We start from the raw sequence: 15,589 nt of genomic DNA, 5'->3' as shown, positions 1-15,589 counted from the left end.
ATAAGAATGTGAGCAACTGGACCCTTCCAAACAGCTGGAGCAAGAATAAATTGCTCTTTTAAGAAAGGAATCTGGTATTGTCTATTAAAATACATCTGAGTTGTTTACAGTTTAAGGCAATTACAAATAAGGACAGTATGAATATTCTTGCATATGTCTTCTGGTGCCAAAAGGAAAGAGTTTCTTTAAGGTAAATAGCTAGGAAAGATAACTGCTAGGGCATAGGGTATGCGCAGATTAAAAAATGCCAAGTTGAGAAAAACAAATACTGTATGCTAACACATATATATGGAATCTTTAAAAAAAAAAAATGGTTCTGAAGAGCCTAGGGGCAGGACAGGAATAAAGACACAGACATAGAGAATGGACTTGAGGACACGGGGAGGGGGAAGGGTAAGCTGGGACTAAGTGAGAGAGTGGCATGGATATATATACACTACCAAATGTAAAATAGATAGCTAGTGGGAAGCAGCTGCATAGCACAGGGAGATCAGCTCGGTGCTTTGTGTCCACCTAGAGGGGTGGGATAGGGAGGGTGGGAGGGAGACGCAAGAGGGAAGAGATATGGGGATGTATGTATATGTATAGCTGATTCACTTTGTTATACAGCAGAAACTAACACATCATTGTAAAGCAATTATAGTCCAATAAGGATGTTAAAAAAAAAAAAAGTCAAAAAGAAAAAAAATGTCAAGTTGTTTTCCATTGTGTTCCATATCACCAATATTTACTACTGTCATATTTTTTAAATTTTTAATAATCTAATCTATAAATTGTTATTTCACTGTGGCTTAATTTTCACTTCCCTGATTCAAAATTAGGTTGAATACCTTTTCATATTTCCTCCTCTGTGAAGTGCCTGATGATGTCTGTCTTGGTCAGCTTGGGCTGCTATAACGAATTACCATAGATTGGGTAGTTTAGACAACATTTATTTCTCACAGTTCTGGAGGCTAGAAATCTGAGATCAGGGTGCCAGCATGGTTGGGTTCTTGGTGAATGCCCTCTTCCTGGTTTACAGATGGTTGCTTTCCTCCTGCATCCTCACATGGCAGAAAGAGAAAGCTCTAGTTCCTTCATTCCCTTATAAGGGCACCAATCTCATTGTGAGGGCTTCACCCTCATGACCTTATTCAAACTCAATTATTTCCCAAAGGCCCCACCTCCAAATGCCATCACATTGGAGATTGGCGCTTCAACATATGAACTGGGGTGGGGCGGGGGGGACAACACATAAACATTCAGTCCATAGCATTCCTTCCCTGGCCCCAAAGTTTGTGTCTTTCTTGCATGCAAAATGTATTTGTTCCATCCCACCAGCCCCAAAAGTTTTAACTTAACCAGAATCAACTCTCAGGTCTAAAATCCAAAATCTCATCTAAATATCAACTAAATCAGATATGGGTGGGACTGGAAGTAAGAATCATCTGAGGCAAAATTCCTCTCCACTTCTCAATACCAATCTCTGTCTTAGTCATCTTGGGCTGCTATGCTGCTAAAACAAATTACCACAGACGGGGTTTAAATAACAGACATTTATTTCTCACAGTTCTGGAGGCCAGAAGCCAGCATGGTATCAGCATGGTCAGGTTTCAGTGAGAACAGAACCCTCTTTCTGGTCTACAGATGGCCACTTTCTTGCTATATCCTCACTTGGTGGAGAGAAAGAGTTCTCTGGTCCTTTCATTCACTTGTAAGGGCACCATTTGCATTGGGAAGGCTCCACCCCCATGATGTATTCAAACTCAATTATATCCGAAAGGCCCCATCTCCAAATGCTATCACATTGGGGATTAGGATTTCAGCATATAAATTTGGGGGGAACAGAAAAATACAGTCCAGAGCAATGTCTTTTGCCCATTTTTCTATTGGGTTATTTGTCTTTTACTTATTAATTTGCAGTTCTTTATATTTTCTGGGCATTAATCTTTTTTTAGTGCAGACCTTAATAACAGACCCCAAGAGGGGCTTAACCTTAGTCCTAAGATGAAACTGAAAATGAGGGAACTAAGAAATGAAAAGCAGCTTGGCCATGACATTCTCCTGCTGTGCAGAAACAAACATCGTACAGCACCAATATTAGTTGTCACTAGGAGACCATAATAAAGCAAAACAAAATCACCTAGTCTTTATATCTGAACACAAATAGAACTCAAAAGAATAATCCTAGATATACTAACCACAAGTTTCTTGTTCCTCTATCACTCAGAATGTAAACCCCTTTTCTTTTAAAACCCCTCAAAACCACTTGCTTGGCTAGACGCTGATCTTAGATCATGGACTTCCTACTGTTGCTGCAGCAGTAGCAGTTTGAATAGTTTCGTTCTTTTTTTCAACACAGTCTAAGAATATTCCCAAAGATTGAGTTCCATGGATATTTATCATATCACTGTACATTATAATGTTTTTAAAAGAACTACCCTAGGTGACCAACCAGAAGAGATCGACTATACAGATAATTGTGTAGTCATACAATGGAACATTATTTAGCTTTTAAAAAGTGAAATGTAAATATATATTCATTAAAAAGACATGTTTACAAAGGAATATGCTCTTGTTTTTATTTTTTAAATACATTTATATTCAAAATTCCACTTCTGCCTAAAATGTAGAAAGGTAGTATGAGCATCACTCACATGCTAACAACATATAAAAGTTGAAAAAAACAAAATAAAAAAATTTTTCAACCCATCAGAGAGCTGTGGTTACAGGCCAATGAAGTATTCTGAAATCTAAGGAAAGACAGCCTCCTAAGGAGAGACAGGTCACTTGTGGCGGTCACAGTGTGTGGAGGGCACACTGGCTCACTTGTGGCAGCTGAGGGGTGAACGAGATGCCAGATACTATACAGAAAGCGTTCAGATAAAAAAAAGCCCAATATATTGCTAAAGGCTGAATGAGCAACTCAGCCTAGTGTGAGCATATAGAACCCCAGGAAGCCATAGATACAGAGAGTGTGCACACCTCACAGACTCAACAGACCTCCGTAAGTGCTCATAAGAAGGACTGGAGACAGGATAGGAAATGGAAGGAACCCTTCTCTCAGTGGCATAGGCTTGAAGGAGGAGAGCTACTGCCACTGCTGTAAATGTCGAAAAGCCCCACTTGGACCTACCTCCCCAACAGAACAAAAGTCTTCAATTGCAGGGGGAATAGGAGCAAACCCTGTTGTGCACAGGTGAATACAGTACAGTTGGAAAAAGGGCAGAAGAAAAACCCTCCACTCCTGGAGGAGGGCCGGAAACATCCCTGATCCCAGGATCCTATACCAATACTATAATGAGTCTCCTACCACTAAGCAAGGGACAGGAAACCCTCTCCCACACTAGACTTACCAAAAATATAAGGCAGAGTTTGAATGCCATAGAGAGGAGAGGCAGCCCCACCTGCTTAGATCCCACCGCTTAGATCCAGGGATAGAGGACCGCCAGGCTGAGACTGGGCTACAACAACAAGCACCAGGCTACTGCTGGAGGGAGGGCAAGGGCAGGGAGATGACTCCTAAAGCACAGACACACGGGAAAGACCTAAAGTTAGGGATGGAATAGGAATGGTAAAAGAAACTCTCTAACATTCCAGTTGCCACCTAAGTACAAGTTAAACCTTGAGAAATTTTAAGTCAGTAGTTCACTACAGTTCAAAATCCAGTTCATGTCCTCAACATGATGAATCAATGACCTAACAACCTAGCAGAGGAACAGGCACAACTATTTCCAACTGTATTGTATTCACCTGTGCACAAACACCAACACTGTCAAAATTTGAGACACACAAAGAAGCAGCAGCAGCAACAGCAGCAAAAATCACTGTCAAAGAACAAAACAATCAACAGGAAAACAAAATAACTCAGAAATAACCCATCTATTAGAATTTTCAGAGAGGGAATTTGAAATAACTATAGTTAATACGTTTAAACTCTTGTGGAAAAGGTGGACAACATGCATGAACTGATACAGAATTTTTTTTTTAACATCTTTATTGGAGTATAATTGCTTTACAATGGTGTGTTAGTTTCTGCTTTATAACAAAGTGAATCAGCTATACATATACATATATCCCCATATCTCTTCCTCTTGCGTCTCCCTCCCTCTCACCCTCCCGATACAGAATTTGAACAGAGATGAAAACTATAAGTCAAATGGAAGTGTTAACAATAAAAAAATTACATTATAAAAGAGCTAAAAAAATGCTTTCAGTGGGTTCATTAGTGGAGTCAGCACAGTTGAGGAAAGAGTTAATAAGCTTGAAGACAGGTTAATAAAAATTGCCTTAACTGAAACACAAAGAGAAAAAAGAGTAGGAGGAAAAGAAAGTAAAAAGCATATTGGTACAGCCTCTTTGGAAAATAGTTTGTCATTTATATACTTATGACTCCGAAATCCCACTCCTAGATATTTACCTTAAAGAAATGGAAACTTAGGTTTACACAAAACCGGTATGTAAATATTTGTAATGCTTTAATCCATAATTGCCAAATCTGGAAACAACTCAAATGTCCTTCAAACTGTAAATGGCTAAACAAACTGGTGTAGCCATATAATAGAATACTACTCAGCAAATTTTTTTTTAAATTAAATACTGGTAAATGCAATGGTGTGGATAGCTTTACACTAAGTGCAAAATACTCAAAATGCAACATATTTATGATTCCATCCACATGACACTTTGAAAAAGACAAAAGTAAAGAGAATGAAGACAGATTACAGGTAGCCAGGTGTTGGTGGTGGAGTTAGGAGCTGACTACACAAGAGCACAAGAGAAATTTGAGGGGTGAAGGAAATGTACTGTATCCTGACAGTAGTGGTAGACCTTTGTCTAACCTTACAGAACTGTATGCTAAAAGGGTGAATTTTACAGTATATAAGTTATACTTCAGTATTTAAAAAGTATTTTCTTGTAAACTATTTTTGTGTGAGACCTGTACTTTAATAATTATATAGTGTGATATTGCCTTAATTAGATTCGACATTCCTCAGATTAAAAAAAGTCATCAGAGAAGACGATTCTGGCACTTGATGAGAGGTTGAAAGGTGATCTCTAAGATCTTCTCTGACTCCAAGGTTTCTGAGGTATGTATGTGATTCTTCAACCTTATACACAATAATTATATACGTATATTTTTCTCCATGGTTATATTTATATTATATACAAATGTAAATACATATACACAGAAAAAATTTGGAATATTCTTCCGTATTATGACTCATTTTATTATACATACCTGTATTTTTTTCCCACATGTGATAATGTATAATCCAAAAAAAAGTTATTATTTTACTTACAAAGTATATAATGTGCAACAAATTAAAATTAAGAAAATGAAGAAGCAGGTCATATTCAAGGCTATACAAATCATTAAGAAATACAAACAGATCATTTTATTAAATTGACATGTTTGCTATACTAAAATATTTAAAGAAAGGGTAGAAATGTGCCCTTTATGAATGTGAGGGGTGGAGCATTTCCTTCATTTTTAAAGGAAAATCCTAGAAAATCATGTTTTCCCCATTTGAAAAAGTTTTTCCTAGCTCAGGACCTGCATTTATATTAGAAATTTCTTTATGCATACCTCTGAAATATAGCCTCTTCAAGAATCTGCTAATAAAATGGGATGAGGTCCTACCCTGAAGTGTAGGGGTGTCAGTATGGGAAGGCCCTGCAAGCTCTTCATCCTCACTGCTCGACTTCTTTTTTAGAAAGAAGCTACTGGTTGTCCACAAGCTGGGGTCACTCTCACTAGAAAAGAAATTTATATTCGTTCATGGTTTCAGAGAATGTATACATTTAAGAAAGAATCTCTGATAATCTATATTAATTATTCAATTGACATTCACCTCCATTTCATTTCAGCCACCCATTTCCATTGTCAGCCCCTGGAACTGGCCCACTTTCGAAGAGATAATTCCAAAGTTCGAATGTCCGATCACAAACTCCAACTCCTCTCCCTTTCACCTGGCTTGCAAACTAACCGCCTTGGATCAAGCCACCTATTCACTTTCTTTCCTCCTTTATCCAGGCTGTGGTGGAAGAAGAGTACTGGAGTCCTGGGTTTTCTAGTATCAGCAGAGAGCCATTTGGAAAACACTGGTACGTCTCTATTCCATTTCCTCTACCATTCCTAACTGCCGTATTACCACCCTCATGTAGTCCCCTTCTCAATTCTCTGCTTTAGTAAAAATGTAGTCCCTTCTATAAAATGTAAGCCAGAAAGTAAGAACTCTTTCAACTTACTCTCTTTAAAAATGCATCAACATTCTTCATTACTCCTTACTTTCTCCACGTTCAGAATTAATCCTTCCATGTTCTCTATGCCTTCTGTCTCCTCTGAGAGATTTTTCTAAAATTATCTTTTCTTATATATAACTAATTTCTCCCTATCTACAAATTCTCTCTATCTACAATATCATAAGAATACTTGATTCTCTCTCACCTTAAAAACAGAAGACCCTTTAATCTTTCTATCTCTGTCTAAATAACTGCTCTATATACTCTAACAGATTTCTCAAATATGAGCCCACACTCCCTTTCTGTTTCCTCTCCAACTTCTCACTACTCAGCTTATTCACTTATGCTATCTGCTTGGCTCTCTTTGCACTTTCATTTGCAACTCCACTTAGCAAAAGGCTCCTAATTTGATTTCTGGGTCTAATCTCCAATTTCTAGAGAAAATTCTCCCCAAAATTCAAATTTTAGTGTTATACCTGTTCACCAACGTCAGGATAAACTCAGGCTCCTTACTGGACTCATAAATTGAGGATGCTGGTAGTCTGTCCCCTGCCTACTTTTTCATCCTTATCTCTATTAATTTCCTTTATGCCCTTTATGCCTCAGCCTTAACAAAGTAAATGTCTTTTCCTTTTGTTTCTGTGGGTAATTTCAGGTTTCTTGCTCTTTCCTCCTTCCCACCTTTTCTTGGGTTACTGTAAACATCAACTTGTTCTCCATTTCCTGCCAGTTATCTTTCACCTCATTACCAGCAATCCTCCTTCCAGATAGGTGATTGACAGACAGATAGGAAAATGCAAAAAAGACTCCATCTGTGCTTCATTTTCATTCTAACAGACTGAATAAAATGTGTACTCCTTGGTTTCACATATATTGAGTTCCTTCACACTCTGGCCCACATTATATTTTTGCTCTGTCTCTCATCTTCTCAAGCTTCCTGGCATTCCAATTCACGTATACCTTATAACTCCTGACACATCACATTTCTCACCATTAATAAGATATTTTCATAGCTCCTTACCTTTGCTCAAACTTCTCCCCACAGCTTGAAACTTTCTTCCTTCCCTTTTCACCTGCTGAATTTCTATTTATTTAAGATCCGATCCTAAATCCAACCAAAATATCTTTTCTTCAAAGAAGGTGGTGGGGAACTCTCCCCCTTGCATAGTCCTCTGTCTTCTGTACCCACAATCCTTGGACTCTGACTCTATAATAATATTTACTACACTGTATTTAAATTTGCCTTTTACATGTCTGTGTCCCCAATTAAACTATAAACTAGAGAGCAAGAACTATTAATACTTTGTATTTGTATACAGTGCTTAGTATATAATTAGTATCTACTAATTAGTATATATTAGTAGCATACAATATTATCTCAAAACGCCTTTTGAATTAATATTATTTGTTCACTTAATGCACTTGTGAAAGTTGTTTATACAAGTTGCATACTATACACATTACTATGCAGTGCTCTCCCAGTGACTGTAGCTAACATTACTTATAAATCTCTAAGAAAATACGGCTCAAAAAAATGTTTCCTTATTTGATGTTTTTGCATGTAACACCTAAATTTGAACATTTTATAAGCATGAAAGCTGCTGTTTCTTTTGTTTTTCTAATGGAAATTTACTTTTCTCCCAGTTTTTAAAATTTTTTTCATTTATAGTACCAAGTATTCACCATGCTAATAATTCCGTTTCTAGTATATTATTTTCTTTCTGGAAGCATATAATGTCTCATAAAATTTAGTTGTGTACTGAGCTTTACCTTACCTCAAGTACACTGCCCCCTCCAAGAGCTCCAAACACATTTACAAAGGCTTTGGAACTGGGTAATTGTTGATATGACAGAGAAATTTAATTCTTTAGGAATATCTTTTCTTGTGTTAATACCATATTTATGAGATCATAAATACACCCTATTTTTAGACAAATCAGGTTGTACTTACTACAAAGAACTATATTTTTAAAACTAATCAAACATCTGAGGGCCATTATTCACTGTCTCCACTCAGAGGGCTAGCTATGAATATGAATAAGCAAAAAACTCACTAAATAAGCATATTAGTTATACCTTTCTGTCTCCTTTTTAAACTGATCCTCAAAATCATCACTATGTTGAAAATCCTGAAGAAAACAATTTTACTTCCCCTGAGTTAACTTCATTTTCAAAAACCTACAGGCATAAGAAAGGAAAAAATTATGGCTATGATTTTAAGAATATATAGTTTAAAGAAAATGATTTCTATAGCTTCTCAAGAAGAGCAATAAGGTATTCAATAATAGAATTAAAACCACAATCACAGTGTGATTTCTACTCCTAGAAAATCATTTGAAATGTATATCTCCCTATTAAATATTTTCCAATCTGTCAAAACAGAGTATAGAGTACTATGCACATATAAATTATTTCTACTGAATCACCCAAGTTATTTTCCAAAAGTTCATAAAAATAAACTTCATTTTTCTTAAAAAAAAAAAAAGATAAACAGATTATTACTACAGCCCAGAAGAGATTCTTATAATGAATGCTTATCACATTTAGTTTATTGTGAAAATAAAATTCCTAACACTTTATTTACCTTTATTTTAGCGCTTGTAATCTAATCCAGTAATTCTAGGTATGTCTCTGCCACAAGATTTTGTTCTGCCCAATGGACTTCAGTCCACTTTGTTGCCTTTGCAACATTCTATACAGTACCTGGCCCACTGGTAGACAAAATTGAATATAATTAAAGGGAAAAATCACATTAAAATAAAGATTTAGTTACCAATATTTTAGCCCTCAATTCTGCTTCAATTAATCCATTCATTTGACAGTTCTTTTCTGGGGGTCCTAGTACATGCAGATACTGTTCTAAGTGCTATGGATAAAACACTGAATAAGAGGCATGTGTTCTGCCCTTGTGGAGCATATATATTCTGATGGGGAGAGAGAAAATACACAAGAAAGCCTAGAAAAATTACAGCTGTGATAAATGTTAATGCAGTAACAGAGTATAGTGATACTTAACCACCATGTACCTAAAAGACAGAAGGAAGGGCTAGGCAAAGAGACAGGAAAGCATCCTGAGCAAAAGGAACAACAGGTCCAAAGACTGGGAGGCCTGCCATGGTCTGGCCTCTGCCTAATTTCCCACCCTCAGCTCCCATCTGTTTCTCATGCAGCATCTCTAGCCACACCCTGTGTTATGTCTTTCCACACTCTGTGTTATGTCTTTTCATCTTTTTTGAAGCATCTTTTGATGATCCTTATTTTGTGAAACTTATTAATCCTTTCCCTTCTTGTTAGTGTATATGCATGTGTATATATTTTGCTTAATTCCATGAAACTTCCTAGACTTGGAATACTTCCTAGTGGGCATATATATGCTTGTGGGCATATATACAGACATCATTACAGAAATATGGACCTAAGCACAATCGATTTTAAAAGCAAGCATATTAATGGAAAGATATAAACAACTACCTAGCACTCTTATCAAGCATATTCGTTTCGCTGGACAAGTCAAAACATATAACTTATTAAGTTTTTAGTCTAACATAAATAAGCATTGCCTAAAATATAAAGTTAAATTATACTTTAGCAGTAACTTGACCATTTTAGAATATATTAAATTCTAGTGAATTGGTTAATTGCCACTTTGAATAACATATAAAACATAAATTTTAAAAATCCTTCCTTATGCGGGTAAAAAAAGATATCAATTCTCATGTATATTTCTAAACTTTTTTAAGCTTTGCTTTTAATATTTGGGGATTTCATTCACCTAGAATAAATTTCAGTGTAAAGTGTACCTTGCCCATTCTGCTCAACCACCAACAATGATCTTGCATTCAAAAGACATTCACAAGATCCAGTAGGCCACACCTGGCACTAGGAGAGCTTTGCAGAAGGATACAGGAAGGGAGATACATGTCAGCAGAATAGCCTAAGGCTTGCCCTCATCAGGAGTTCTAATGGCATTCTAGTGTCACCTCAAGTGGAGGGAAGTGAGATGACATGGGTGGGTACCAGTTACCCTGGCTTAGAAGCCTCAAGCTACACAGGAAGCAGGACCTCTTGTAACAACTCATGAGCCTAACCTCTAGAGACTGCAGCAAGGAGCGTCCCACATTCATCCCATTTGTATCAATACTTTCAGCAAGACGTTTATAGTCCTAGTCATAATCCTTCTAGCCCAGGAGTCAGTTTTACCATAATCAATGCTGCCTGGTAACACAACTGATAGTCTACCATTTTTCAGGCTTCCAGAGAAACAGGGTGCTAGAAGGCTAACACAAGATCATTTTTCTCATCGTAAAGAAGAAAATGTTCTGTCGACCTTTACTCATAGGTAGTAATTCAGTTTTATCTTTCCTATTGGAATAACCAATTGTACCAGCACCATTAATTGCATAGACCATTCTATCCACAGTGCCACTGGTCACAGAAAAAGTTCCCATATATACATGGGTCATCTTCTGGAATCTCTACGCAGTTTCATTGGTCTTACTTGCCACTTCCTATATTAGTACCACATTTCCTCAACTCCTATAGGTTTATAACAAGTCTTGATAACCTGCAGTTATCCCAGTTGTCCTTCCACCACATATACACTTTACCTTCCTGTCCTAATACTGCCTATTCTTGGCCTTCTGTTTTCCCAAGTACATTTTTGAATCAGCTGATTAAATCTTTCTCTCCCTCACATACAAACAGACAAAATTTGAAATTTGTATTGAAACTAAGTTAAATTAATTTTGTGGTTTAAAATTAGGAAAAAAAGTTATCTTTGTTATATTAAGTCTTATTATCCATTAATATTATATGGCTAGCCATCAAAACATTTTATGTCCTATTATCCATTAATATTATATGGCTAGCCATCAAAACATTTTATAATGTTCTCAATTAACACCTTTTCTTAGATTTACTCCTACCTACTTTATAGCTGGTATCATTATAAATGTATTGGTATAATTATATAATTACATATGCTAACTACTGCATAGTGAGTAAACCACAAGTTTTTATAGATAGTAATTTTCTTTTTATTATATTCTAAAATTTTAAACTTCCATTATGACTTCTTCTTTGACTCATGAGTTAGAAGTACGTGTCTTTAAATTCCAAATGTATGCTTCATCTTTTTGTGGTTGACTTCTAATTGAATTTCTTTACATCAGAGACCACAGTCAGTACTATAAAGACTATTTGACATTTATTATGATATATTTTGATGTGGTACATGATAAATTTTTATAAATGGTCCATGTATGCTTGAAAAAAATTTGTGTTCTCTAATTTTTGGATGCAATTCTATATATATTCATTATATCTAGCTTGCTAATTGACTTTTTAAAAATTTTATATACTCTTAACTAACTTTCTAATCTATTAATAGAGGAGATATTTTAAAATGGCCCACTATCATAGTGAATTTATCAATTACTACTTGTAATTCTGATTTATATATTCTGAAGCTATTATTAGGTGCTTATAATTTTAGAATTTTATATCTTCCTTGTGAACTAAACCTTTTAGTATTATACAGTGACTTCTTAATGCCTAATGCTGTTTGCTTTTAAGTCTCTTCTTTCTGATCTCTCTATAGCTATACCAGCTCTCTTTTGTTAGTATTGTTCTGTGTATTTTAATTTTTACTTTAAAATATCCAGGGAAAATGTTCCCAAAGATTCCTTCTCATTAAACTACGTGGATGACCAATAAATTAAATGAAGTGAGTTCTACAGAGTTGACCTAGTCCTGAAAAATAGTTTATCAACACTAATTGGTAAAGCAAATCTCTAAAAATTAATTTCAGGTAATTACGGTAGGAATGTGGAGATTATGAATGAAATGGAACAGAGGAAAAGAAATGGGGCAATGCTTATACACTGACACAATCCCTCCCATCTCCAACAAGACGTTAAAAAGCCATTTGCGCACAACTCATTTACTAAGAAAAAGTGACATCACCTAAGTGAGAAGTCCTAGCATAATTTAAACCTGAGACATATTTCAAGTCATGTTTCCAAATAAACTTGATTATATTTATCAAAGAAGCAAACTGTTCTAGATAGTTGTAATTCAAATAAGGCTCACTTAGGACTCTAACATGTCTTTGATTGAATGAAATGTGATTTGGCTAACAGTGTCAAGAAGGCACAAGGAGAAATATTCTAAATTATCAAGATACCAGGTCTTTTTGGAGAGTGCTCACTGAATCAAAGTAATGTCAAAGAAAAGGCTGGATAAAATTTTCCAAGGAGCCTAAGTTAACTTTTCTGCACTGCATATGCAAAGATTTATGAGGACAAAGTGTAAACAGTAATACTAAGAGATAGGACCCTGGTTCCTGGTCTTTCCGCTGTGACTGAAGAGCTGTATGATCACAGACAAATCATTTCAGCTCTCTGGGAATTAGTTTCTTCACCTTTAAAATGAGAGTTGGAATAAAAATTAATTGATCTATCTTCTAAATCTAGTCATCTACATACAAGTCTATGAAGTCTAGACAATTCCTAGGGACAGCATCATAACTGAAAGGGCATCAAGCAACTATAACATCAAATTAATTCATGAAATATAAGCAAGGCAAATTCTAATAAAACTAGCGATTTTATTCTAAACAACATATTCTAAAAAATACCCAGAAATGTTCTAAGATACTCTTTTCTAAAAGTAAACTTTAAAGCATATCAAAACTCATCCTAGAAAAGTCAAGCCACAAAATATAGGGGAAAACACCCAAAGCATAAAATATACTCAGTTCTAGAAGGGAGTCAGTATGGTTATATAAAGCATCTACTCAAGACATTCTGTGAAGTTTCTCACTTCCAAATATCTCTCCAAGTAGAAAATCATTCTGATCAGAGAAAAGTATCAACAGTGGAGCTGAGAACCCTGAATTACACTAAGAGAGACTGCCAGCCAGAGATGTGATGGTGGTCTTGATACGGCCACCTTGCATGTCATGGAGGAATGGACAGACTCCTACATGAGAGAACAACCAAAATACAATGTTGTTTTTCAAAGCAGCAGCACAACTGTCAGCCTTGGGTAGTGGTGGCAGCCAAATTGGGAAAGTAGGGGAGGCAGTGCCTATTCTTGGTACTGATTTTTATCTCTATTAATGCTGGAACCTACAGAGAGTGAGTATGAGGACAGTAACATGATGGAAGTCCCAAAGCTCCAATAGATTAGATAAGAAAAAAAAAATACAAGGCACCCATAAGATGAAAATATATTTCCCTTTTTGTGCTCTAACACTGGCAGTATCTTCACAAGGAAAGTAATATATCAAGATGAGGATTTTGCCCCAGATTTTTTCACAGCCATCTACTATTCCATAGTTTGGAGATACTGCACCATGCTGTCCCTATCAATTAAAAATTCTATCATCAATATATCTAAAGGTGCTTCAAATTTTATGCGAAATTTATTTTGTGTCTCTATTAGTAGCACAAAATAAAATAGATGCTAAAATAAATAAAATTTCCAAAAGAACAGTGAAAGGGGTTTTCTTCAGTTGCAAAAGTCCCACTCTTCCAAATCCCTGTTTTGGTCATCTTCAATATCAGAGTGACAGAGAATTGAGAAATCATTGCAGTAAGGAGAATAAATTAGACATCTATTCTTTAGAGAGCTCAGTCAGTGATTTAGGTATCAGCCATAGTTAATTAGCAGAGATCCCTCTTCTTCTAGTTTTACCTCACAATTCACTGATATAGGCGTCGTTTCCTGACTTGATGAAGGCAAGTTGTCATGACTTGATGAAGGCAAGTTATCATGATACCATGTAGGCAAACATAGATCCAGGTTTTTCATATCAGAGTCCTCTCCCTTCCAATCTTTTCCTGAACAAAGAAAAGGAAAGAACTAATCAAATGCAAAGGGCGACAGAGAAGGACAGTTTGAGCCTTAGTGAGAAAAGCCAAGCTACATGAGGGGAATTTTCACCTACTTTTCCTGTTTTAGTCATCTCATCTTTATCTCCTATATTAATCATTGTTCTCCCTGCTTTGAAAAAATAACATAGGAAACATGATCCTTCTTCTAGGATCATCCTCAGAAAGTGGATTTCTGAGCAGTCCGTTTGTTCCTACTTTCATATTATTCAAGAAAGTACCCTTGGGCTTCCCTGGTGGCGCAGTGGTTAAAAATCCGCCTGCCAATGCAGGGGACATGGGTTCAAGCCCTAGTCCAGGAAGATCGCACATGCCGCAGAGCAACTAAACCCATGTGCCACAACTACTGAGCCTGTGCTCTAGAGCCTGCGAGCCACAACTACTGAAGCCCGCGTGCGTAGATCCCGTGCTCTGCAACAAGAGAAGCCACTGCGAGCCCGCACACCGTAACGAAGAGTAGCCCCCACTCCCGCAACTAGAGAAAGCCCACACGCAGCAACGAAGACCCAATGCAGCCAAAAATAAATAAATAAAATAAATAAATTTATTAAAAAAAAAAAAAAAAGAAAGTACCCTTCAAGTAAATTCTAAATATATACCACCTACAGAACCTATGCATTGGGATCTAAAGAATTCAATTCTTCTGTGTTTCAGAGTCTCCTTCTTGGATAAAGAATAGTATGTTATGTGTCTCATTTTTACGTCTTACATTGTTAATAATAAGTAAATTAGTAATATGTTAATGTACATAGAAAGTTGTTTTAGACTTTATTGAAGAATGTAATATGAATCATCCCTAGGAAACTCTTTGTTGGTTTTATTTTAAGATTTTTGTTAATTACTCTGTTAATTACACTGCACAGAATCTTTCATATAGTAGCCAAGGGAGATATTTTTCTCTGATCTTAGAATTGAGCACTAAGAGTACTGTTTCTTATATCATGGCAGCCTTAAATACTATGATTTAGAAATTTATGACGTAGCATGTTAAAAAATCAACAATAAAAAGTATAGTAAAAATATAGTAAACAAGTACTTTAGAAACTAAAAAGTGCATTTCTTAATGTGCCAAAAAGGAAATCAAATAGAAATTATGAACTATTACAACATATGAATTAATTTTCTAAGTATATAGTAAGAAATATCAATGAAAGGACAACATATCAAAACTAACGTGAAGTAGCTAAAGCAGTGTTTAAAGGGGAAATGTATAGTTTTGAAAACATTTTTAAAAAGACAAAAAAAAATGACAAAAATTAGTTTCGTATTCAATTACAAAGGCCAAGAATAACTGAGGAAGCCCCCGAAAATAGAAAGAAAGATATCATAAAGAAAAACAGCAAATAGAAAATATGATAAAACAATAGAATAATCAACAAAATCAAAGACTGGTTCTTTGAAATCAAAGACTTAAAAATATACAAAACTCTTTCACTACTCAATAATATCAAAATGAAGAAAAGGCACAA

At 35.7% G+C, this 15,589-nt stretch overlaps 1 protein-coding gene across 1 annotated transcript in view; it reads right to left on the bottom strand.

The window, feature by feature from the left end:
- PTPN20 (protein tyrosine phosphatase non-receptor type 20) overlaps nt 1-10,673 on the bottom strand; it is a 62,145-nt gene extending 51,472 nt beyond the window's left edge. The window contains 5 exon segments of the mRNA XM_061190157.1: nt 2,340-2,342; nt 5,624-5,736; nt 8,302-8,363; nt 8,365-8,403; nt 10,632-10,673. Of these exon segments, the coding sequence (XP_061046140.1) occupies nt 2,340-2,342; nt 5,624-5,736; nt 8,302-8,363; nt 8,365-8,403; nt 10,632-10,673 (259 nt within the window).
- Nucleotides 10,674-15,589: the final 4,916 nt, after the last annotated feature.

Source organism: Eubalaena glacialis, chromosome 1 (genome assembly GCF_028564815.1).
Source record: "Eubalaena glacialis isolate mEubGla1 chromosome 1, mEubGla1.1.hap2.+ XY, whole genome shotgun sequence".
NCBI lineage: Eukaryota > Metazoa > Chordata > Mammalia > Artiodactyla > Balaenidae > Eubalaena > Eubalaena glacialis.
This window is presented reverse-complemented; position numbering and strand designations above follow the sequence as displayed.